This window comes from Manis pentadactyla, chromosome 7 (genome assembly GCF_030020395.1).
Source record: "Manis pentadactyla isolate mManPen7 chromosome 7, mManPen7.hap1, whole genome shotgun sequence".
Classification (NCBI taxonomy): Eukaryota; Metazoa; Chordata; class Mammalia; order Pholidota; family Manidae; genus Manis; species Manis pentadactyla.
In genome coordinates, this window is record NC_080025.1 from 143,936,152 (window position 1) to 143,961,106 (window position 24,955).

Genomic DNA, 24,955 nt, shown 5'->3' on the forward strand with positions numbered 1-24,955 from the left:
TGAGTGTTGGAGATAGCACCAAACACAGGCCTGGAGATTTTTAATGTTTGCATGGGCTGGAAGGGGCCCCAAGAGGAGTGTATCACTTGCTGTGAGTCCTGCCCTCTCTCCATCAGCCATCACCTGACTGTGTGGTCCATTGGCCTCTCCCTGGTGGGAATGGCAGCATCCACGTCTGCCTGTGGGGTTGGGTCTCCTGCTGAGAGGACTGCCTCAGCCTGAGTCCTAGATTGGGGCACTGTGAGAAGCGGGCTGGTGTCCTTGGCCTGGAGCTTTCTCAAAAGGTACTGGACATCTGGAACGAGAGGTGTGCATTCAGAGAGGTCCAGTGGTCCAGGAGTCTGGCTCCTTTGGCCAGGCCATGCCCCCTACTCTTCTTTTGCTTCTTCCCTGTCACCCCCCCACAAATGGTTGGGACTGTCCACAGAACCCAAGACTTACCTAGTAGAGCACATCCTCAAAATCCAGCTGCAGGTAGCGGATCAGGCGGGGTGGCAGGGGAAGGCGGGGCAGGGCATGGGGCAGGCAGGCTGCCAGGTGAGTGCGGAGCGCACAGCGGGTCAGATGCTGCAGTGATCTGGGCTGCCTCACCAAGGCGAAGAGAGATGAATAGAAATGGTTGTGCTTCTGGGGACAGAAGGAAGGCTCAGCGAGGGAGGCTTGGACAAGTGGTACCTACTCCTCCTAAAGTGGGGAGGCTGGTGGCCAGCAGGTGTCTACAAGGAGCCTCTAGAAGCAGTGAGTGTTTTGGGTGTTCACTTTGTGAGTTTTCTTCTTCTGGGACATGAACGGGTCTCTGGGTATTTCTGTGGAGCAGAGCTGGGGGATCTATAGGCTTCCCTTTAGGAGGTGGGAATCTCTTTGGGCCAGGTTGAGTGATTGCATGTTCAGCGTCCTGGAATCTGACCTGCAGAGTTTCAGGAGGCACCAGGGCCATGGCCTCCTCGGGAAGCTGCATGACACTGTAGGTGTTCATCAGGACCTCGATGGTCCTCGGAGACATGTACCAGCGCTCAAGTACCTGCAGGAGACAGAGATGCATCAGTGCTCCCTGGATTGCCACCCGCTGAGGGTGCCCAGTCAGCCCACACAGGATGACCAGAGCAGATGGGAAAGCTATTGGGGGTTGAACTGTGTCCCCCAAAAAGATGTGTTGAAGTCCTAATTTCCAGTACCTGACAATGTGACCTATTTAGAAATCGGGTCTTTGCAGATGTGATCAAGTTAAAATGAGGCCATTAGAGAGGTATTCAAAGAGAAGGGAGAAGGCCAGTGGAGGCTCAACAGAGGAGTGTGGGTGGGATCAAGTTGGAGTCAGATTTCTTCTTTCATTTCTTCATTTAGCGAATTTTTACTCAGGGCCACCATGGGTACCCAGCAGTGAGGAGGATAGACAGGGAGCGTCTACTTCAGAGGGAAAATGCAATAAACACATAAATAACAGTTATGCCACTGCAAGGAGGAATAGGTGCGCTCAGGGGCTGAGCATGGTAGAAGGGCAGTGTCTGAGATGGGTGGTCAATATTGGCCTTTCTGAGGAGGTGGCCTGATGCAGGGAGGGGTGAGGCATGCCAGGGGAGCAGCCTGAGCCAGGAGGCTGTCCACAAGGGCAGAAAGGCAGTCATGCTTGGCCTAGATGCACACAGGCACCATCATACCCACTCATGTCTGCACATAATAGCTATAAGCAAATTTGCGCTTCATCCACTCCATCTCTTGCTGTATCTCAAGCTACAGGCATTAGCCACAGGCCCTTTAGAAAAACTGAGAACAGCTAAGTACTGTCTCCCAAGCCGCACTGCCGTACATAACCCCTCCTTCCACAGCCCATACACACTTGCATATAACTTAGAGGCTTTAACACCCCTGCCTAAAAGAGAGGAGACCCATCTGCCTGGCAGGCTGGGAGGGCAGCCTTGTGCTGGGCACTGCAAGGTAGTTAGAGCAGGGAAGGCCTTGTCCAGGGAACATGGCCCCTGCAGAAAGCATCTCACACGCCTGAGGCCCTCTGCTCCTGGGCAGGGCTTACCAGAGTAACCCAGCCCATCTGCCCAGAGCAGCCCTCTTTGCCTCACTCCTAGAACTAGGAAAGAACAGGCGGGTTACATTCTTGCTCTGATATTCTTGCTCTGACCTGCTGTGCCTGTTTGATGCTCAGGCCAGTCTCTCTGTCCTACCCAGCCCATGTTGATTCCTGCCTCTGCCTCCGCACTCTGCCTGGAATGCCTGCTCCTTCCTCCTCCATCTCTCCCAGCCCTGCCCACCCACAAGTCCCCTCCCCTCCAGAAAGCTTCCTGCAGCTATTCCAACCTGCACCTTTGTCTCCCTTGCTAATGATACCCTGCATGGGGTGATGCCCAACAGCCTTCCCCGTGCTTTCACATACATTAGTTAACTTTGGAACAACACTAGATAACAGGTTTTGAGCCCTAACTCTATCTAGGTGAGGCCCTAACTCTATCTAGGTGAGGCCCTGTCCAAAGGGCATTTATTTATGTACTCACTTAGTTCTCATACTAGCCTACGAAGCAGCCATACTGGCATATCCCTATTTTACAGATGAGCAAACTGAGGCCGAGAGATTAAGCAGTTGGCTGAGGGTTGCACAGGCAGTGACCCTGGTCCCAGAGCCTGCACTCTTAGTTGCCACCTACTTGAGAGGTTGTTGGGCAGACCAGGGACACCCACACAGCAGGCAGCACACCTTCGGCCAGGGTCTGGTGTGTGTCCGTGCTGTGCTTGCTCCTCCTGTTGCCCACTGTGCTCCTACAGCCCAGTCTCTCTGAGGTCAAGACTGTATCTCATGCACGAAACATGGGTTCAGAGCATCCCAGTGACTTGCCTGTGTTCACAGGAACAAGCATCAAGGTCAGACCCTGGCTCCGGGTCTCCTGAGTGCCCAGTCCAGCATGGTGGCTGGGGCTGGCAGTGATCACAGATGGCCATGGAGGCCTCCTTGTAGGGAGGAGGTCCTTGTGGAGGTCAGCAACCCCAGCCAAGCCTGGAGCAGCTGCAGATGGAGGTGGATGCAGAACTACCTCCTGCACTTTTTGATCACCTGGGACATGTTGCCCAGAGAAGGGACCAATGGGGCTCTTCCCTTGGTCCCCAAGGCAGGGCAGAAGGGCAGGCAGTGGGGTCCCAGGAAATCCGTTTGCTATTCTGCCTTCTCCTCCCAGCCCCTCCCTGAAGGGGAAATCATTAGCTGTCAGAGCCACCATCAGATTACAGGGAATTGCTGTCTCCTAATTATCTGGTGTTAATAGGAGATTAATTAGTGTTAATTGTTGATTTTCTTGTATTTTCCCAAAGGGGAGACCAATCTGCCGAACTCTCGGGCTGTTTAATTATTTGGTCTTGCTTAGGAATCTAGACAGATGCTTCTAGGTTTGTGAGTAAAGGAGAGAGATGTAAAGATGGCAGAGAGCGTCCAGGATGGAGGGGGGCTGGGCCATTCAAGGCTGGCGGCGGGGCAGTAGGGACCTGCCCACATCCTGCTGCCTTGTATCCCTCCTGGACTAGCTCCTTGGAGAACAGGGGACCCCACCCCAGGCCCCGTGCCCTCCATGACATTATATAGCCCCCTCCAGATACAACATAGCCTGAGACAGGGCTCCTGGCATCATTAGCACAGGTCTTTACATTGAACCTATGTTGGGGGATATCAACCTAAAATAAGATATAGATTAGAAATTGACAGTGAGAGGTGTTTTCTCGGGTGCCCAGATAGGGCTGCTGGTCTGCGTGAATGGCCCCCTAAGCTCTGAGAAACAAGGACCTCGTCCATCTGCAGAAGGTCAGGAAGCCTTGAACCTCATGACCCGGGCTCCTGGCTCTGTCCTGAAGGCGTCCTGAGGGATCTGTCCTGCCTGGAGTGTCTCACTGAATGGGTCCCACGGCCAGGCAGAGCTTCCTAAATGCTCCTTTATCAGCTTACTCACCTGATGAAGAAACTACCGCCTGCTGCCCGAATCAATCTGGGCTCCTCCAGTCTTTGTAGAACCTCTGTAATCTGGCCCATCTCCCACAATCCACCTTCATCACACGTGCACGTACACACACGCATGCACACGCACACCCCTCCTGCTGCTCCGTGTCCTCTCCTCACGTTGTCTTCTGCTAGGGTCTGCTTACTTGATGAATGAAAGACAAAGAACTGGCCTATGTGCCAAGGGCGTCCAGAGCAGTGGGAGTACAGGTCTGGGCCTCCCCATCCCTTCATCGCTGTGACCCTCCCTCTGGTCGCAGCCCCGTACCTTGGGAAGCGCCCCAGGCCAGACTCGGACAGCTCCATGGTTGAGCAGAGCCCGCACTGCATGCTCTGGGCTTTGAGCCAAGGCCGCAGGGGGCCCCTGCAGAGCACAGTGCAGGGCTGTGTGTCCCCCATAGTCCATGGCATTGGCGCTGACCCCACAGGACAGGAGCAGCTCCACGACAGCTGCGTGGCCACGGCGACAGGCCAAGTGTAGGGGCCGCTGCTTGTCCTGGTCAGCAGCGTCAGCATCGGCTCCAGCTGAGAGCAGCAAGTGGCACAGCTGGAGGCAGCAGGTGCTGGTGGCCTCGGCGTCAGCGGGGGACGTGCAGCGGGCATCACAGGCAGCCAGCAATGGGGTCCGGCCTTCAACGTCACGGGCATTGGGGCATGCTCCCCGCTTTAAAAGTAGGTCTGCCAGCTCCACCTGGCCCAGCCGGGCGGCTATGTGCAAAGGGGTTTCTTCTTCCTCCTCAGACCGGCCATCCACTTTTGCTCCAAACCTCAGGAGCAGTTCCACACACCTAGTAAGGGCAAGGGGAACGGGAGGAAAATGGGGTGCAGGCCTTCACCCTGCATTCTTGTCTGAGCAAAGCAAACCTGGGGCAGCCTTGGGGGACTGCTGGTTCTGCCTGCCCCTCACCTTCCATCCTGGGTGTCACTAGTCAGCAACAGGATCAACAGTGCCCTCTTTTCAAGTCCACATACTCTGCAGAAATAATGCAGTAAACCCTCAATGGGAGCAGCCATTTCACAGTTAGAAGAGGCGCATTCTGAGTTTACGTGCGCTGACTGGCTCCGTCCTCACAGCATCCCTGCAGTCAGTTCAGAGGCAGAAACTGTGGCCCTGAGGTGTGAGGTTCTCATCTAAGTTCACACAGCTAGGTGGGGAGGAGCTGGCATTGGGTCCAGGGTCCATAGGGCTGGTAGAGGGCTCTGCTTGCTGGGACTGGGCAAGGAAGTGGGGACTGGGACTTGCCAGTGGCACAGGTGGAAAATGGGGGCAGGGGGAGAAGGAACAACAAAACCAACCAGGTTTGCTTCAAGATGGGCCTCACCAAAGGTTGTGTGTGCCTGCAACAGAGTGTGCACCAAAATTTAAGGCTGAGGGAACTTAGCCTGTTTGAACTCCAGTTTCCTCATCTGTAGAATGGGGATAATTGCTAATATCTAGCCCTAATGAGGCTGTTGTGAGCTGCATGTGAGACAATGACTGAAAAGGTGTTAGCATAAGAGCTAGTAATGGCAGAATTTGGGAGGGGGAGTGGGTGGTAGACTCTAGATGATGGTGGATCACAGGGACTCATTATATTATCCTGCCCACCTTTCTATATGTTTGAAATCCTCCATAATAATTTAAACACTACATTTGTTTACTCAGTGAAGGAAGGAATGACTACCACTGAGTGTGATCTCCAGGAGGAAGGGCTTGAACATGGCCAGAACTAAAAATGTGGGATTGCATAGTACTTTATTACCCGATCAGTAGCCACTAGCTACATGTAGCCACTGGGCACTTGCAAGATAGCTAGTCCTAACAGAGACATGTTGTAAGTGTAAACTATACACCAATTTTGAAGACTTTACAAAAAAAGGATGTAAGATATCTCATTTGTTTTTATGCCGATTACATGTTGAAATGTATTAACATGTTGGGTATATTGTGTTAAATAAAATATATTATTAAAATTAATTTCACCCATTTCACAGATATTTGTACACCCATGTTCATATCAACACTGTACACAATAGCCAAATGTGGAGGTAATCTAAGTGTTCATCAGATGAACAGATAAATGAAATGTAACATCTACACACAATGGAATATTATTCAGCCTTTAAAAAGCAGGGAAATTCTGACAACATATGCTATAGCGTGGATGAACCCTAAGGACATTAGGCTAAGTGAGATAAGCCTGTCTCAGAAGGACAAATGCTGTGGGATTCCACGCACATGAAATATCTAGGGTAGTCAAATTCAAAGAGGCCGAAAGTAGAATGGTGGCTGCCACTCCCTGTGGGGAGAGAGGAATGGGAAGTTACCATTCCATGGGTACAGAATTTCAGGTTTTGAAGATTTAAAAACTTCAGGAGATGGGTAATAGTGATGGATGATGGATGTACGACAATGTGAATGTACTTCGTGCCACTGAACTGTGCACTTAGAAATAATAAATTTTATATGTATTTTACCACAATTTGAAAAATTAAACTCACTTCTTTTTCATTTTTTGTTAGGGCTACTAGAAAAATTGAACTTATACACATGGCTCACATTCTTTTGGACTACAAGCTGATGTAGACCACATCTCCAAGCACAATATTATAAGTCAGTGGAGTCTACTGAAGGCTGAGGAGGTTAACAAGATGGAGAAGGTCTATGAATGGGGGACTCAAGGATCAAAAATTTGGCACCGTTCAGAGGCAAGATGTGAAATTCGGCAGGTGCGCAATCGATAAAGGGGCGGCCTCCTACGTATATCCAGTTGGTTCATAGATTTGCCAAGGCTCCTTTTGCTGGGATTTCATGCTTATAAAAAAACTGAGTGAGGACTCATCCTCTAAGGTTTCCTACACATAGGGCATCATTATTCGTGTCATTGTAAAGGAGTATTTCCTACAGTAAATGATACATTGTCACATTTGGGCCTATCTATCAGTTTCTTGTGAGTTTGGTTAGCTGAGTTCAGTCCCTGAACCCATTTATCGGAGGATACCTGCCAATATGGAAATGCTGGACCTGCCAAGGTGAAACCAGACCGTGCCCATGGGGACCACTGCAGGCCCTATTTGGGGGCCACTGTCCTCTACTTCCTACCTGGATCACTGTACAGTCAGCTCCCTGAGGGAAAGATCATGCTTTAGTTACTGTTACACTTGGCACAGTCCCTGGAACATAGGATAAGCTGAGAAAATTTAAAACTTTCCTGTACACTACCTCCCCATAATGGGGCCAGACAACTTCCCCAATGTAGGCCGTGCAGCTGTGCCCGGCCACAGCCCGCCTCCACCCCTAGGGAAGCAGAAACCATCCCAAGTACAGGCCATTCTGAAGTTCAAGAGACAAATAGTAGGACGGTTTGGGGAGTAACTGCATCCTGACTCCCCACCTGAGCCATGACTCCTCCATCCCTTCTCACCAAGGCTGCCACGGTAAGCTCCCCCATCCTCCCCGAGGCCATCTCTTTGCCTCCTAGAAGAGTAAGATGGGGTGGGGGCAGGGGGGGTCACTCACTCAAGGGTTCCAGCGCCCCGGCAGAGGTGCAAGGGGCGTTTCCCATCCTGGTCAGGGATGTTGGGGTCAGCTCCTGCCACCAGCAGTGCATGGGCACAGGCAGCATGGCCCACAGCACAGGCCTCGTGCAGGGCAGTGCGGCCCCCGGGGGCACTGTCGGGCCTTGCCCGTCGCCTCAGCAGCAGCTGCAGAACGTCCGTGTGGCCCCGGCTGGCTGCCACGTGCAGTGGGGTGGTCAGCTCCTCTTCATACGTCAGAGACCAGAGCCCTAGGGAAAGAAGGGACATGGGCCTCAGGCCTTGGAGGAGACGAAGAGCTGCCAGGAAATGAGGGAGGTGGCCAGAAGCTGGGAAGAGGGAGCCCAGAGCTCCGACCCCAGCCCCTCCTCTCCCGCTCGTACCCCCCAGTGCCCCTGTCCCGTACTCAGGGCACGTATGTTGAAGCGGAAATCCCTCCATTGCTCTGGGTCGCTGGTATCAAAGATGGAATCTGGACGCAGGCCGGCGCTGGAGTCGGCGAGGATGCGGGAGACAGAGCCCACGTCCCCGGCCAGCACTGCCTGCCAGAAGGCCAGGGCAGGTCCAGAGGCTGTGCGGGTGACAATGGGTCCTGGGCCAGACTCTGGGCGCTCTGCAGACTCTCCGCTGGGCTTCTCCACCAGCCTGGCACAGAGGGCGTGTCTGTCACCAGGGGGTTCTCCATGCCCCCTGCAATCTTCTGGGGACCAGCTCATGCAGGCAGAGTGTGAGCATGTGGGGAGGGGCGTAGGGGCACAAAGGTAAGGACCAAAGGCAGAGAGAAGGAAAAGAGGGGGAACATGGGCAGATGAAGGAAGACGGTCTCTGTGTCCGTGAGCCGAGCCTGAGCTGGCCACATGGTTCAGCAGGAGCTATTCTGGGCTCCACATGACTTCACTCCTGGGCCAAAGCTTAGGCAAGCCTAAGGGTGGGGGAGAAACAGCTAGGGGCTTCTCTTTTTCTTAAGTACTTGGTGCCTCTGTGCCTGATGTGGTCAGCCCAGGCTCTGTGTCCTCAGCCCCTCTGCACATGCCCCCTCCTTACCCCTCTGGTGGCTGGTCCAGCGAGGCTCCGCAGCCTGGCACTCCAGCAGCAGGTCGGCTGTGCTGCCTGGGGGGAACAGCTCCTGTAACCTCGCCAGGTCTCCAGTGTACAGAGCATTCTGTAGGGCCATGTCACGGCACAGCAGTGGCGATGGCCGAGGGGGCTCCCAGGCTTGATAGGACTGGGGCCCCCAGAGCCGGCAGGCAGGGGCTGAGGGGAAGCGTCCCAGACGGTGTCCCCAGTGGGGAGGAGAACTCCTTCTCCCAGGCATTGACAGTTTCAGGGAGAGACAGCCAAAGAAGCAGGACTCAGGGCAATGCTGCTGGCAGACTGGGCAGGAGGGTGCTGGGCAGAGGCCCAGTGCAGGATGGGCAGGGCCCCAGGCCACACCATAAACATCCACGCTGTCCTAGCTGTCAGTCCCAGGGAAGTAGGCCTCTGGCTGGGAGTGGGCATTAGGGAGAAGGGGGGAATAGAGTGAGGATGGACCCCCCACCCCTGAGTCTCACCCTGATGCTGAACAACATCGAGGTTGACAGAGACCACCAGATCGTGCTATCCAGTCTGCAATTTCATGGGTAAAGGAAAATGGGAACCCAGAGGTGGGAAAGGATTTGCCCAAAGTGTGACAACTTGTTGCACAGCCGGGACTAGAATGGGGTGGGGGCAGGAGCCCCCAAGCTGCCCTTTTCACACCCTTTTTTGTCTGTCATGTGCTCCAGGGAGCCAGCCGCCAGCAGCCTAGGCTCTGATCTCAGAGGGAAGGCATGGGAGTTCAGATCATTTTTCTTGCCCTCCAAATGTCACCAATTATGCCTGTACCTTCCCCCTCCTAAATCCAAAGGAGGGGTTCACAGTAGTGACAAATGGCAGAGAATACCCCACTCATGAGGCGTGCCTTCTGGGGTTCTGGGAGACAGACTCTGCCCGGGAGAAACAGGCAGAGCAGGTGCTGACCCCCCATCTCCCAGAGGATCCCTGGATGTCCCAGGGCATCTCTACCTGCCCCAGGCTAGAGGAGGTCTCAGCTGGAGAGTGAGAAGAAGTGGCTCTCCTCACGCAGCCACATTAGGATAATGAGATTACTTTCATTGTGGAAAGAAAAAGGAAAGACGGAGAAAGAAGACTGAACACCCAGCCCCTGGGCTCAGCTGAACCCCCACTGCCCACCAGGGGCTCTGGGCTGGCTGCAGCCCCAGAGGTCTCACCTGTCTGGCTCTCACTGGCCTTTACAACCTGTGGAATACACCTTGACCTCATTCATGCTCTTTACGTTGCTTCCTCTGAGAGAACCCTGGGGCTCCCAGCCTTCAGTGGCATGGCTGTCCCCTGCTCCCCGGCTTCCCACTCCAGCCCCCTCAGCTCTTCTCTCTCCAGTCAGGGGGACCCACAGATGGACTTCCACCCTGGGGCAGAACGCTGTGTCCTATTCAGCCCCCTCAGAGACAAGCTCTCAGGCTCTGACCCTCTGGGACAGAGGAAGGAGTGTGGAGCTTGGGCAGGTGGGTGGAGTGGGGGGTGTCTGCAGAGGGAGGAGTTGAGAGCCCTTCAGAGAAGGGGCTGGGTCTGCCAACAGCCCTGCTGCTCGCCACAGATACCTCCCCGTCCCTGTCCCCGTGCCCTTCCCCCAGGGACCCATTCTCCGCCCTACCCCGCCCAAGGGCCCCACCTCCCTGACTTCCCAGACTCCTTTGTGGGAATAATCAAACCCTAGAGTACAAGGCCTTGGAGATGGGCTGGTCCAACCTGTTCTCATTTTACAGGTAAGGAAACCAAGGCCCAGAGGCAGGAAAGGACCGTGCAAGGTCACAAGGGAGGTAGTGCCGCCTAAGGCTGACGAGGGTCTCCTGGCCTCCGGACTCTTGCTTTTTAGTTCCTCTGTACTTATTGTAGACCCTCCTCCCTTCTCTCTTTCCTTCTCTCCTTCTCTTCCTCTTTTACTCCCTTAAAAACCTTGAGGAGGAAGAGAGCTGGGGAGCCAGGACAGGGAAAGTGACAGGAGGGAAAGAACTAGTGGGGTCAGAGGACAGGGATCTGGAGCCAGAGCGGAGTGGCTGGGAGCGGGTGAGGGCCAGGAGGGCATAGGGTGCCAAGGGGATGCTGGGTGTGGCAGAGAACACAGAAGAAGGGGCGGGAAGCAGAGAGAGGACACGAGATCTGGTCCCCAAGCTGTCTGGGCATTTATGCCTTGGCCCGTGGTCCCACCCTTAAGCTCTGGACCCCTGGCCTCCGCCATCACTTCCTTTTCGTCTTCTCCTTTGCCAGCTTGGCTTCCTCGGTGTCCTGGTCCTTGATAAGTTTCATCCTCTTCTTGCCCAGTGGGGTCTTGGAGTACCAATCCTGGGTTGGGGAGCAGGAGGAGGTGAAGAGGGTAGGTGCATGGTCCTGGCCCTGGGCTCCGCCTCCCGACCTCACCCTTCCTTCGTCACAGATTTGTGTCCTCAGCAGCCTTCTCCCCTTTCCTCCTGGGCTAGGCGTCCTGCTAGAGCCGGGGTTCCCCTTGCTCCCCACCAAACATTCCAGGCCCCAGTGTCAGCCGTCATCGGAGGCGAGGCCTCTCTCCTGTGCTCCTGTGGCCAGCCTGCCTCCCCTGGGGTACCAGTGGTCCTGACTCAGGTGGGCAAAGAGTGGCAGCCGGTGCCAGAACCAAGTAAGGGCTCCTGATAGGCAGGTGACACTTTTAGGCTCCCACCCTCAGGGAAACCAGGTGCGACCATCCTGCCACATGCCTTCTCTGTGATTTCTCAGCCCCTTCGCAACTGAGCACGTGGGCTTGCAGGGGAGAGGGCCAAGGGGCGCTGTGGGCCTGGACTTCAAAGCCCAACTCTCTGGCTACTGCTGATCCACAGCCCTCCCTCCCGGCACTGCCCCCACCCCAAGCCTCACCTTCAGGGACTCCTCCTCCTCCCTGTGCACCGGCTCCAGCTTTGCCAGGTGCCCCAGGAACTCGGAGGCCACTAGGGGCCGCTTGTGCAACTCCAGGAGCCGCCGCTCAGTCAGCACGGATTGGATGGCTTGGAGAATGTGACCAGGTGTGTAGCCATCAGACACCTTGGCCAGGGCACTGATATCCAGCCTCTGGGTCACCTGGGCTCCCTGGGCCTCTATCATATGCTTCCAGAGCACTGCAGACATGGGTAGAAGACGCAGGGCAGGGAGAGGCAGTGGGCTCAGGGCCTCTGCCCATATCTGGAACGAACTCTGTGCTTCTGGAGGGTGGCTCTGGGCCCATCAGTACCTCTTCCCCCCATGAAGGTAATGACCCTCCCCACTCAACATGAGAAAATGAGACTATGAGGATTTAAACCACCTGCCCGTGTCTGCAGAGTCAGGCCAGAATCCAGGCCACTGGGCTGTGTGTCTAGTGGCCTTGCAGAACACTTGGCTGTGGATATGAGGGTCAGAACAGCAGTGGGGGATGGGACAAACGGCGGGGAGGCTTTGGCAGGGATGGTTTCCGGACCCTTCTCTGGCCTGTGCACACATCCCCAGGCCTCACCGTAGCGAGAGGCATGATCAGGCCGCGGCATGAAGAGGATCCGCTCGTAGGTCCGGCACAGCCCCTTTATGTCAGCCAGCTGCGGCCGGTCAGTTGTCCCTATGAGCATCACGCGGTCTCCAGGATTCAGCAGTCGCAGGGCCTTCGTGAGGTCCTTCCTTATTCGCTTTGGGTCCATCTGCTCCGGGGAGGGAGGGTGGTGGAGTCGGAACACAGTGACCTCCCATTTGGGCTTCCAAGTTTGCAGAACACGTTCCCACCCACGCTCAGCCCCACATGGACCTGAGATGCAGACAGGAGAGACCATTGTCCCCCTTTAAGGACAAGGACATAAGGTGGGAGAAGGAGAGGGGCGTGTCCAAGTCTACACAGTGGCTGTGCTTTGGAGTGACAAGCCCAAGCCTGCCACGCTGGCCCATGGCATGTGCTACCTGCCCAGGCCCCCTCACCTCCTCCTCCTCTTTTGGAACCCTCTTATAGAAATTCTTCTCAGCATTCCCGATCCAGATTACGGAGGGCTGCAGGAGTCGAGCCACCTGGACAGGTCGGAGAATAAAAACCCAGTGTTAGACATCCCTGGGCAAGAGTCACCTCCCCACCTAATCCAGCCGAGGGTCAGCACCAGCCTCAGGCAATGGTGGACCTCAGAGCTCCAGCCTCCACTTCCCACATCCTGCCAACGCCACCTCCCAGCCCTTTGCACACCCATCACACCTCAAAGTGAGCAGAGTCCCTGTCCTCCCTGGGTGCGGGGCTGCATGTTAAGCCTCATCTTTACAATGAAAAATACCTGTTCTACTCTCCACTTCCCCCCACCCCCTGGAACTTCCAGGACTTCAGGTAACCCCAAGCTCTTAGCAGCTTCCCAGCTCCTGAAATCACACCAAATAGGCAGAAGGTGTGATTAGCATACAGCCACCCCGCTCTGTTGTCACAGTCTGAGAACTAGAAATGCCAAGTCCAGGGACCAGACCTTGAAGACTATATGCACCACCATCTGTGCCCCAGCTCTGCCGGAGTATTTGCCCTGCAGGTTGCCAGGCGACAGGTCGAACAGGTTGGCACCTGTCTCTGTACACACAGCCTTGACCAGCATCTTCTTGCCCATGCCGGAGGGGCCCACAAGGAGGATGGAGCGGATGAGGGGAGCCATGGAGTGTATATCTGGGGAGCCTAAGAGAGGAAACAGGGGCCAGAGGCAGGCATGGGCCAGCAGGGGGCTGGAGGTGCAGCCACTGTGTACGGTGAGCCCAAAGGCTGGGGTAGGGCGGGATGAGGTTCAGATCCTGGCTGCCTTCCCCCAGCATCTGAGGCACGCCCACCCCAGCCCCCAGTGCTGAGAGGGCAGCCCAGAGGACTTGGCAGTCATGATTATGATCACAAAGCAAAGAGTTATGTGTGTGTCAGGAAGGAACCCTCTACCCCATCTGATGCCCTGTTTTCCATACCATCTGATTCCACTCCTGGGTTATACAGGGTGGAGTTAAAGGGCATGTGACCAACAGATCCAGAAAGGTCCAGTCTCTGGTGTTTATAGGGGTTGTGGGGCTGGTCCAGGTATGGGACAGACGATAAGATATCACTTGGGATTTTGTAAGGGGCTCCTCAGTAAGTCAAGAGCCCACATGACATTTGGGGTGGCCCAATCTGGGTGTGACTTCCAGCAGGGCCTAGGGAAGGCAGCAGGGGTCTCACCCATGGCACCCAACGTTGGAGGCCCAGGCTGGACATACCCACCTCAGCCACCTGACCCTGCACCCAGGTTTCCCCAGGAGCCACACACCCAGCACTGGCTCTTCCCTGTTCCCAGGGCCTCTCACCAAGTCGGAGGACCCCATACAAGGCCACGTTCTGTCGTATGTCAAACAGGGAAGGCATAGGCAGCTTATTTGCCAAATTTAATGTAGATCCAAGATAGAGGCAGTCACCTGGGGGGACAGGTGGCCACTTGGTAAGTGGTATCCACTGGAGCAGAACCACTCGAGGAGTAGGTTCACTGCAGAGGTTGGTGGTCAGCTGTGGGGAAGCCCGAGGGCCCCAGTCCTCAGCCTGGGGGCAGGTGCCAGGGAGGGGTCTCACCAACGTAGTCTTTCAATGCCACTGGCTCACTCTTCTTTACAAAGCCAAAGATGATGAGCTCTTCAAACAGTGAGTCCACGGACCTGGCAGAGGGTGGTGCGGGGACCCCCCAAGGTTGAAGGGAAGGGGAGACAGAGGTGAGTGGGGTGGTACTGTTGACATGAGGAAGGGGAAATAAGGGGACCTCATGCCCCAGATCCTGTGGTTAAAAATATCAGTAGTGCCATTGGACAGCCAGCCTCAGGAGGCACAGCACCAGCCCTCTGGCCCAGAAGGCAGTGTGCCCACAGCGGGGCTCTGTGGGTTGAGAGGTGTGAGAGGGACAAGTGCCCTCTGCGGCACTCGCTCCACAGTCTGCCCTCAGCCCACAGTTCCACCATCAGAAACCCAGTCTTTTGGGTGACATATCGCCCTGTTCCTAGAAAGCACATTTAAGATGTACCACTCCTGGGAGGGACGGCCATTAAAGCCGCTGACATCAACGTGCTCATGGTACGCTTCACCAGAAAAGTGAGTAGAAAGGGACCCCCGACAAGCTCCTGGGTGCCCCGGCTGTGCAGCCCAGGGAGATGGCTTTGGTGGGGACGGAGCTGGTGGATGCAGACACTCTGGGGAGGAGCAGGAAGGAGGGAGCACTGGGGACAGCACTCCGCACACATTTACTCTGCACCATCATTTCCGGGGCACTTTCTTATGCTTCTGTTTGCTCCCCATAGTCACCTTGGGAGTTTGGTTAACTGGGACAAGGAGTCAGGGATGTGAAGTGACTTCCCCCAAGTCACAAAACAACAGAGCCAGGACCAGAAATCAGATCTGTCCTGGACCAGGGCTGCCTCCATCTCCCACAGGAAGGTGGAGGGTCTGCTACCTGTTTAGGGTCAGATCTTTTTCCTTTTTCTTCCTGCCGGTTTTCTTCCCAGCCTTTTTCTGGTTGGAAACAAGCACATGGCCATTGTCCTCTGTTCCTCGCCTGCCCCGCCCCAGGTGCCTTTCCCTGTCCCAGCCCTAGTTGCTCATCTTGCCTTCGGAGACTTCAAGGGTCTCCCCTCCTCCTTGTCCACAACCAGGCGCAGGTTCTTCAGCTCCTGACGCATCAGCTCGTCCACCTGGGGGGACAGCAGGGAGTGTGGCCGGGCAGCCAGGGGCTGGAGGGCACAGGTGAGAGGTGGAGGCAGGGGTGGAGAGGGGAGAAGCCGTGGGGGAGAGACTGACAAGCCCAGCGAAGGCAGCACAGATGGCCACCATCACCCTCCTACATGTCCTTTTTGAAACTGCAGCCTCTGAAGTTCTCCCCTGACCTGTCCCTGCCCTGTCCACACCCAAACCTGATCCATATCTGGCTCACACATGAGCCTTGCTCTCAGCTGGCATCAACGTGGGGAGAAGCCCCCGGGATGGAGTCAGTCGGCTTTCAGTTCAAGCCCCAGACCACCCTCCACCCTCTCAGCTCAGTTTTCCCGTGAGTAACATCAGGAAGATGATGGCGCCGACTCAGCGTTGTGGAAAGATCCCGTGACCTAAGGCTTCCAAGGTACTTGCATAGGGCGGGCACCTCGCTGGAGTCTTTATGGGACATTGAGGCTGGTGGTGTGCGTGGCCTAGACTCAGCGCCGCCCCCTCCCAGTGCCTGTACCTGACTCTACCACAGGGAGAACAGGGCTGAGATGGACCTGCACGGAGCTGAGGCTCCTCAGGGGAGGCTGTTCCAGAGGGCGCTGCAACGGAGGCAGGCCGGGCTTGAGCAGAGAGGGAGGACGGGGGACAGAGCCTGAAGTGGCTGGGGGCCCCGGAGGGAAGCCCTGGGCCAGCACTCCCACCTGCATCCGCATCTCCCTCTCCACCTCCTTCCTCCTCTGTCCCCGGAGGATCTCAGAGTCAAAACTCTGCTTGGGGTGTATGCTCTCACACTGGCTCTTCCACACATCTGACCACAGGGAGATGGACAGACAAGGGGAGGTCTGAGGCCCAGGGGAACCCACACCCATGTGCACACACACATGCACACGGGTTGGGCCCCTGACCCACGCTGGATGCCTCTCCTCACCTGGCTGCCTGCACTGTTCTACCCAGACCACAGACAGAGGCCTGATCACAAGACCTGTACCCATGGGATTCAGACCCAAACCCATAACACCCCCACCCAGGGAAGCACATACCACACCCTTCCCTCCCTGTGGCATTCTCCCCTCACTCTCCATGCCCACACTGCCACTTCATGACCCACATGGCACATGCTCACTTTCTCTATGGCCAAGGGTCACCCCAAGACCCCCCCACAAGGCCCGGAGACTCTTCCCCAGCCTTCTCCCTCTTACTTATGTATTCCTCGTGCCCAGCATTCATCCCAGGTATAAATTTGGATGGCAATACTTTCAGCATTGTATCCGCTTCCTAGAATAGAAACATCCTTTGACCTTGACCCCCTCACCTTCAGCCATCAGTCCCTGACCCTAATTCTCCCCAGACCAGCATCCCACCAGGAATTCCCTCGACTTTGTGCCACATACATGGTCCGCGCGTCCAGGAGGAATCTTACCAACTTCCTGGTATTTCCTTCCTTCCCTTTCTTCTTCTCTTTTTTCTCCTTTCCTTTTTCCTTATTTTTCTCTTGGTCCTTCTTTTTGCTCTCCTGGACCTGCATCTCCAGTTCCATTTTCACCTGTGGCCAGTGGTGCAAGATGTTTAGAGAAGACCATGGAGGTTTCACAGCAGGAGAACCCAGGCCCTGAGATGGTGGACCCATCTGGCAGTGCCTAGGGAAACTACTGGGGTCCAGAGGGCTGAGAGTTGAGGCCTCCCTGAGGCCCAGGATGACCGGGGTGCCAGGCAGAGTGCTCTGATGAGAGCTGCTGCTCTCTCCTGGCTTGTGGGGATCGGGAGCCACCACAGTTCCAGCAGGCATGCTTCCTCTCCCTGGCACAGGTGCCTTCTCCAGGCACAGGTACCCTTCTCCTCCCATACAGTCTTGCTAGCTACATATATTGCTTTCAGCCACATCTGTCCCCATTGAGGCACCCTCTCCCCCCACCCCACTGCCACCCTCAGCTCGCACTCAGTACTCCCTGTAACCTCAGATTCCACCTACCACAGAAAGTCTCCTGCCCCCACCTCCAGGGTACCTGTTCTGGAGTCTTGTCTGCAAAGATCAGGTAGGATCCACCTAAAGACTCATCTGGATAATCAGGGAATCGACCAGTAAGGGCACTAAGTGAACATAAGATGGTCAGAGAGATGGTCGTGGGAGGGGGTAGACAGACAGATAGACAGATAAATGGACAGACAGATGGATGGACAAATCAATGAATGAATGGATGATGGATGGATGGACAGAAAGATGGATAGATGGGCATATGTATGGGTGTGTGGATGGATAGATAGATGGATAGAAGGAAGGATGGGGAGAGTTTAAGGGCCAGGGAAATAAAGGGAAAGAGGGAAGGAATGAGAGTTACAGACAGAAAGGAGAGATTACTCAGGGGACATTCACCGGTGTTTTCCCCATCCTATTTTGGTATTTTCTGTTATATTTTTGGTATATCTGGGAAAATGGGAAGTCATGTGTGGAGATGGTCCTGTAGGTTGTGGGCCCCAGATTTAAGCCAAGTATGTTAGCAGGGTGTCAAGGGGCTGGAGAAAAGGGCCCAGTTTGGACTAGAGGACAGACAGGTGTGGGGACACTGGGGGCAGGAGAGAAGGAGCCTGAGGGTTGGGTCAGCTGAGGCTGCGGACACTGACTGGCACTCAATAAACCATTGTCGGATCTGCTCCTTCATTTTCTCCTTCATGTCTGGCCCTTCCGTCTCTTTGAGAGAATCGTCGGTCTTCACTATGGCCAACTGGAACTCCTCCTCCTCTTCTAGCTGGCGGAGCCTCCAGACATCCTCCCTGAAGCAGGACTGGGACATGATACCCAAACACTCCACCTGCTTGGGCCGGGGGAGCTGGGGATGTGGAGGAGGAGGCCAAGAGTGGGCGTGGGGAGGACCCAGCCTTGGCCCCAGGCACACACACCTGCTCCTATCCCCATTCCTCAACACGCCAGCACACGAGGCCCTGCGCACACCCGCACGGAACGACGGGCATGCCTGCACCAGGAGAAATTGTGTTTGCAGCCAAACTCGGCTGTGTAAATTACTCTGATAATGAGTTTGCTAGATGCATCCGGGCCGGCCCCCCGCCTGCTCCCCAGAGCGCACCCTCCCCTGTGAGCCTTCAGTCCCAGCCCCCACCCGCCCCCCGCCCCAGCCGCCCATGTTGGCAGCCGCTCTCGCAGCCACTTTCCCGCCTCATTGGCTCCCAAATGTATTTTAAATATCACTCTGTGCAGAGACAATTACTGAAAACGCTGAGCTCACACTGTCGATGGGCCCGGGCGGCCAGGCTCATTCCTCACCCTCTGCCGTGCCATGCCCCCCGCACCTCCCCACCCTGCTAGGCCCGACCCCAGCCTCTCTCTGTCTGCTCTTGCCTCCGGGGGTCCAGATCTCTAGCCCCCAACAATTCTGACCATCACTCCCATGCAGCGGCCCCCTGACCCGTCCCTACTTCTGAACCCCCAGGCCTCCCACAGTAGACATCCAGCCCTTGTCTCCCACCCCTCTGACCCACCCACCCATCGCCTCCCCAGGTCTCTTGATCAGCCAGACCTCCACAGGCTCTTCCCACTGCAAAGTCCCCCCTGGGGATCATGACCCCCACCCCGTCATGGCCTCCCTCTCCCAAGTCAGCAGAGACTCGCTGGATGAACAAATCAGAGCACAGGTGAGATCCAGGGGGTGGGCCTGTTCCCTGACTGTACACACACTCCGGGGCCTGCCTCTCTTGACACCACGCTCCCCCCGGGCACACACTCACATCACGTTATGTAGGTCACTTAGCCATCTGCCCTGCACAGCAGAGAGGCCAGTCTGGGGCCCCCAGAGCAAGTGGGGAGCCTGTGGCCAAAAACACTCTGGTGTGAGGTGGGTGTGCCCCCTGAGGAGGCTCTGGGCCTCCGTCCCTCACCCCACCCCACATCTGAGATCCTCCTGAGGGCTGTAGAGGGGGGTGGTGGGAAGGCCCCAGTCAGCCTCCTCCACTCACACCCACCACGGTCCCAAGAGGAGGGGGTGTGAGTGGCAGTGAGGGGCTGTGCAGGCTGCACCTTGGGGTGGGGGAGCAGCAGATGAAGAGGGAGGGGCCCCCTGCACTGGCTAGCCAGGGGCCTGGCCGGTGGCCAGGAAGGGACTCACCATGCCAATGAACTCCATCTCTGTTCGCCGGTCCTGCATAGTGCGTTTCCTCTGCAGGTAACCTCTCCATACCTGGGTGGACACATGGGCCCTGATACACCCCAGACTGCAGTTCTGCAGGGATGTATTCTGAGGGTTCAGCCTCAGGGAGGAGCAGCAGCTGCTGTGTCTGGAAGGTCTGGCTGGGGGTTTGGGGTGGGCAGTGGGAGGAGTGCTGGGAAGGGCACCTCCAGGAGGCAGCTCGTGGGCAACTGCTGCCCTGAGCAGGAATAGCCTGGGACAGGGTGGGATGGGCACCCAGGCCACCCAGCTCCAAGGCTTGTTCCTCAGGGCCCCCAGGAATTTCTCCTCATCTCCATCTCTAATCCATGTACCCTTTGAGGCACAGATCAGAGTTCAAGTACACCTTCTCCAAGAGCACTGCCCCCCTCACTTGTCAGAGTCCCCATAGCATTTGGAGGAAGAACTGGATTCCACTCAGGCCCAGAGACACCAGCACTGTGGGGAACACAGAGCTCCCTGATTAATTTCTATATTTTGACACAAGGAAACTGAGGCCAGAGATGGAACATGGCCTCTCCCAGGTCCCGGAGCCCATCAGTGCACAGCCGAGACCAGGGCCTGGTTTCCTGACTTGTTGCTCTTCTCTCGGGCCGCCAGCCTCTCTCAGATGTGTGGACAGACCAGTAGTATTTGGTGGGGGGGCACTGGGCAGAGCGGGGCAGGGCCAGCGCCTCTCTAGGTAGTTTCCATCCCAAAGCGGAGCCCCAGTGGCAGGCTCTGTGTGGGGCTCCTGTCCCAGCTTCATCTTCCTGGCCCCGTAACTAGCACAGGAGAGGCCCATGATAACTAAGTGCTTGATCCATTCTGTCCCTTTGATAGTTCACTCCAGAATCCAAAGACCGGAACACAGTATTTCCACACTCTTGATATCCGGCAACAGGGACAAAATGACTTTTTGGCTCTCAGGGGGGACATGGGGCTCTCCCTTTGGGGCCTGCTTTAGTAAGTCCTGAAGGCAAGGCCCTCCTGCACGTCCATGGGACAGGCAGACACTGGTACAGTCGGCCAAACAAGGAGCCTCAGATTGGGACGCTCTTCATACCGATTCATGATCAAAAACCCCATCACATTTGGAGGACTATTTCCTCTTGGGGTTGTTTGTTTGTTAGTTGGTTGGCTTGCTTCTGGTTTTTGGTGGGAAGGGGTGCTATGTTTCCTTGACTGGGCTCCCAGGCAGAAGGATTTGAGGCATTGGGAGAGGAGACTAATTCTAGAGAGAAAGACCCAGCCCTATGTCAGCAGTCTGAGCCCTTCTGGAAAGAAAATGTGGCAAGAGACTTCCTGAGACAGGGCAGGGCCCATGGGCCTCAGGAGTGGTCACACTGTAGGAGCAAGTGGTCCCCTTCTGCACTGGAATTTTTCTAGGGTACCTCCAGTCCCAGCAAACTGGTAACCACTATGGCCCAGAGCTGCTGCCTCCTGGGGAGGTGACACTGAGGCCACACCCACACACTGGGGCCTGGCCAGGTCTGACAGGTGTGGAATGGCCACACAGAGCAGAGCAGAGCAGAGGCACGGCCACCAAGACAGTACGAAGGCGTGGGGAACCTAGATTTTTCTGCAGTGAAGTGGGATGCAGTGTGATTATGTTATTTCCATGCTAAAGTACACAGTGACCCCAGTTGGCACAGACCTGGAGGACACCTGGATTGCGTCGGTTCTCAAACTCAATTTTGCTCATTGTTTTTCCTTTCGCCTCAGCTGTCAGGAGTCTCAGGATACATTTTAGTGACTCATTTTTAAGTCTTAAGAGTTTCTGGGACAATCATCCAGTCTCTGCTACCGTATTATGGATCTTTGTCCCCTGATTTTAATAATCCTTCTATTTCCAGGGCTATTATGCTTCCACACCTCAAAGTCCTCTTGGGACTAGAAATGTAGAATAAATAATAAACAAATAAGATATATGCTTATTGACTAAGGTCCCTAGTTTAGGATCTAGTTGTGGGGCAACAGAATCCAAGCCCCTGCATCTCTGTCATCAACTGCTGAACCAGGCAGTCTTCCTGGAGAAGGTGACTCTCTACCCTGACCTTCCTTCAGGGAACTGGCAGGGGCAGGGGGTACCTTCTGCATGGTGACAGCTGCTTCATCCCGACTGAATGTGTGCTGCCCACCCTCCTGGATCTTCCAGTCCTGCTCCTCCTCTTTCTGGGTCTCTCGCATGAAGGTGGCTCGGAGCCGGCCTTGCCTGGCCCGCTCGGCTCTTTGTAGTAGGATGATAGCCTCAGTCTGGTGCATTTCTGGAAATCTCTGGCCAGGGCAGAGGCAAAGGATCCGGGGTAGATGAGGGAACTGGGAGATCAGCCAGCAAAGGGCCTGCTGGGGGCAGGGTCCTCCCAGGGCACCTGAGTGCCTCTCTCTTGGTGTTGGGTGGGTGGTTACAAGGAGCACAAGAGCAGCCTTGATGGAGGCCAGGGGTACCCAAAGAGCACTCTGAGTATAGGTGGGCACAGGGTAGGGCAGCACCTCTCTGCATCATGGAAGGTGGCGTCTCTGTGCCGGGCCTGCGCCCAGGGGACTCTTCACCAATCCCCTGCAGGGGGCGGGGAAGAGTCTGGGATGCCGTCTCTGCGTCTTACCTCCTCAGAGGGCCCTGGCTGCACTCGGGACAGGACCTCTGCCAGCAGCAGCCCTCGCTCCCTCAGAATGTCGGACTGCTCCAGCAGGAAGTATCTGGGGATCGGAACCTCCAGGTCTGCCTTCGGGGCAATATGGGGGAAGGGGGAAGAAGGCTCAGGAATCAAAATCTGGGCCGTCTGGTAGCTCCACCGCCATTTGCTGCTCACACAGACGCTGGCGCTGTTTTCCTCCCTCCCAGGGCCCCGGGGTGGGAGATTTATGGGTAATGGACAGATCCCTCCAAGGGTCTTCCCTCTCTTCCCTTCCCCCACCATGCGGCCAGAGTTGAATTCTGGAGGATCATGGTAGGTAATGTGCATGGGTCCCAAACCTGGCTGTGCCTCAGAATCATCCGGAAATCTGTTAAAATGCAGATTCCCAGACCCTCCTCAGACTATCACACCAGAATGGCCAGGCCTGGAGAATCTGTTTTTTCAAGTCCCCAGCTGAGTCTGATGCTATTCTTTGGGGAAACTGAGACTTCTTCAGGCATGGAGCTGTGAACTATGACCTTGGGCAGAAGCTCTGTACTCTGGAACTTGCCAGAAAGTCTAGTTAAAGTGTAGGTGCAGATTGTTGGGCTTGGGGTGCAAAGATTCTGCATTCCTAACAAGCTCCTAGGTAATGCTGATGCTGGTCCACAAACCATGGACACTTGGAGGAACAAGCCCCCAGGGGACTCTTCACCAACCCCCTGCAGCCTGTGGGTATTTGCAGCCACCCGCCAACTACACGCATACACTCCGCAGTTCCAGAAGCCCTTCTCCCTAGACCGTATCCCATCCCCTGGTCTGCTCCGCCCTCCTTCCCACACAAAGGCAGGGGTGTCCATGGGACGACGTCAAGACCAGACCCGGCCTCTCTCCCCTCTGCTGGCCAGAGTGTGGCTCCTTGCACGCCCAGGTCAAGGCCACCACTCCCACCCCTGCCCCCCATCAGGCAGAGGCATGGCCGCGAGCCCAGGCCTGCGCACCGGGGTGAGCTTGAGGTCCTGCAGCACGCGGTCCAGACAGTGGGTCTCGCACAGGTCTGCACGCACCAGTTCGTCCTTGAGCTCCAGCACTCGGCCCGCCACACTGTCCAGCAGGCGCCGCAGCAGGCGCCGCTTCTGCGGCTGCACCATTTGATCATAGAGAGTGTCGAACTGGCGCAGCAGCCCCAGGTAGCCCAGGTAGAGCGAAGTGAGCCTGTGCTGGAAGGACTGCCGCTCCCGGTTGGGCACGGGTTGGAGCAGGGGCTGCTCTTGGTCCAGCAGCTCTTGCAGGGCCACGTGGGAGGAGTCCCAGAGGTGTTGGTACGCTCTGGAGAGGAAACAGCAGGGACGGGTGCTCTGAGCCTCAGGGGAGTGGGGACAGCGGGGGAGCCTTTTAAGGAGTGTGAACTCAGGGTCTCAGAGGTGTGAGGCTCAGGTTACTCATGGTGCCCAAGAGGACAGTGAAGCGAGGGTTTCTCAGGGGGGATGAGATAGCAGTTAACAGTGAGCACCTGAGTGGCTTAGAGAAGGTGTGCGATTATAGTCACTGCTGGAGGGGGTCTGCTGATGGCTTAGCAAGGAGGATGAAGGATGGGCAGGGCCAGAAAGGAAGAGGCCTTTTGGAGTCAGTGGAAAGTAAGTAGTTCCCTCCAGAGTGAGGGTGCAGCCCAGGGATGCTGCAATGGTCTAGGATGGTGAGTGGGAAGGTGGGGGGGAGGGATGAGTGAAGAGAAGGGGTCCCTTCCCTGGAAGAGCCCTGGTTCTGGAATTAGCAGTCCAAGGGAAGTCTGAAGAGCAGAAGCTGACCACTGGCAGGAGCAGCCAGCCAGGGTTGCTGTGTGAATGCCTGGGGCCCTTGTCCCCACCCTCCAGCCCCAGCCTCACACACCCAGGGAGGCCCTGAGGACTCCATTCCTGCTTCTCACTCACCTCTCAGACATGGTGCCCGCTCCTTACACTGCCCTTTGTGAGCTGGTCATGCAATCCGCAGCACCTGTGGCCCCACTCTGACACCCCCCTACCCCCATGCCAGAACAGCAAGGTTTTAAGAGTTCTATCCCATTGTCCTCACGTTCTAAGGCTGCGAGGGGAAATGCTGCAAGTGCAGGCCTAGGGACATTTCTCTCAGAAGATGTCCTGGACACCGAATACTGGAGGGAGGGCAGGCTCCCCCACAGCATGCCCTGGGAGGCCAGGGCAGAGGGTGCGGTCAGCCTTGGCTACTTTTCTGGTGAGGAGTAAATAAAAGGATGGGCTCTTTTGGAAGTCAAGCTATGAGCTGTGAGGCTCTGGGTAAACACTAGTCCTCCAGGTGTTCGTGCAAGTGCACTTCTCAGCTGGAGGAACCCCATCTTCCTTAATTCGAAACCAGCCTCCTCTGCTCTTACATATGACTATACTGGAGGCAGGTGTGATGTGAGGGGAAGGGGCGCTGGAGTTGGGGTCAAAAGCCTGGGTTCAGGCTCTAAAGTCACAGCTTCCCCTTGAAGTGAGCACAAGCACGCCTAGTTCCCCGGGGTCTGCTGGCAGTTCACTGGCTCGTGTGAACCACATCCATGTAAAGAGTGACATTAGGAGCAGTGGATGGATTCAGAGCTCCTGAACTACCGGTGGGCTTCCCCAGCACTCTACCAGCAAAGACCATTATTTGGAAAATACAAAACATAGTAGCCTGATTCTGGTCAGCTGGGGTGACCTTTTTGGCTTAGTGTAAGTAGCAACTTATGGATAAATATACAAGGCACAGGGCAAAGGAAAGGGGCAGAAAGGAGACAGCAGCAGAGAGGGGCAGGAGATGCATTCTCAGGCTTTAACATGCAGCCCGATTACTGAGGATCTTGTCAAGATGCAGATGCCAGTTCCACAACCTGAGGTGGCACCACAATTCTGCATCTCTAACAAGCTCCCCTGGGTGGCAGATGCTGCTGGTCTCTGAATCA

At 55.9% G+C, this 24,955-nt stretch overlaps 2 protein-coding genes across 2 annotated transcripts; both read right to left on the minus strand.

Annotated features, from left to right (window-relative positions):
• On the minus strand, positions 1-8,356 carry ASB10 (ankyrin repeat and SOCS box containing 10). Its single transcript, XM_036899563.2, has 6 exons — positions 7,911-8,356; positions 7,488-7,755; positions 4,257-4,776; positions 908-1,021; positions 442-627; positions 1-295 (listed from the first exon to the last, which is right to left on the minus strand). The coding sequence occupies exons 1-5, from the start codon at positions 8,218-8,220 to the stop codon at positions 442-444; spliced, it is 1,398 nt and encodes a 465-aa protein (XP_036755458.2). The 5' UTR covers positions 8,221-8,356; the 3' UTR covers positions 1-295.
• Positions 8,357-9,413: 1,057 nt separating this feature from the next.
• IQCA1L (IQ motif containing with AAA domain 1 like) lies at positions 9,414-23,956 on the minus strand. The gene is made up of 20 exons (XM_057504988.1): positions 23,946-23,956; positions 23,528-23,586; positions 23,016-23,431; positions 22,003-22,122; positions 21,488-21,673; positions 19,358-19,429; positions 17,862-18,211; positions 17,246-17,330; positions 16,663-16,785; positions 16,442-16,517; positions 15,944-16,050; positions 15,149-15,232; positions 14,995-15,053; positions 14,127-14,209; positions 13,868-13,975; positions 13,021-13,220; positions 12,497-12,583; positions 12,048-12,225; positions 11,435-11,673; positions 9,414-10,888 (listed from the first exon to the last, which is right to left on the minus strand). The coding sequence occupies exons 1-20, from the start codon at positions 23,954-23,956 to the stop codon at positions 10,784-10,786; spliced, it is 2,748 nt and encodes a 915-aa protein (XP_057360971.1). The 3' UTR covers positions 9,414-10,783.
• Between the last annotated feature and the right edge of the window lie 999 nt (positions 23,957-24,955).

Excerpts from the sequence above, each read along its gene's own strand:
- ASB10 (XM_036899563.2), bottom strand. The coding sequence starts at position 8,220 with ATGAGCTGGTCCCCAGAAGATTGCAGGGGGCATGGAGAACCCCCTGGT. Across the intron at positions 7,756-7,910 it reads CTTCAACATACGTGCCCTGA|GGCTCTGGTCTCTGACGTAT; the intron begins GTACGGGACAGG and ends TTCTTTCCCTAG. Across the intron at positions 1,022-4,256 it reads GGCCTGGGGCGCTTCCCAAG|GTACTTGAGCGCTGGTACAT; the intron begins GTACGGGGCTGC and ends TGTCTCCTGCAG.
- IQCA1L (XM_057504988.1), bottom strand. Across the intron at positions 23,432-23,527 it reads ACCTTCTCTAAGCCACTCAG|ACCCTGAGTTCACACTCCTT; the intron begins GTGCTCACTGTT and ends CACACCTCTGAG. Across the intron at positions 13,976-14,126 it reads GGCATTGAAAGACTACGTTG|GTGACTGCCTCTATCTTGGA; the intron begins GTGAGACCCCTC and ends CTGTCCCCCCAG.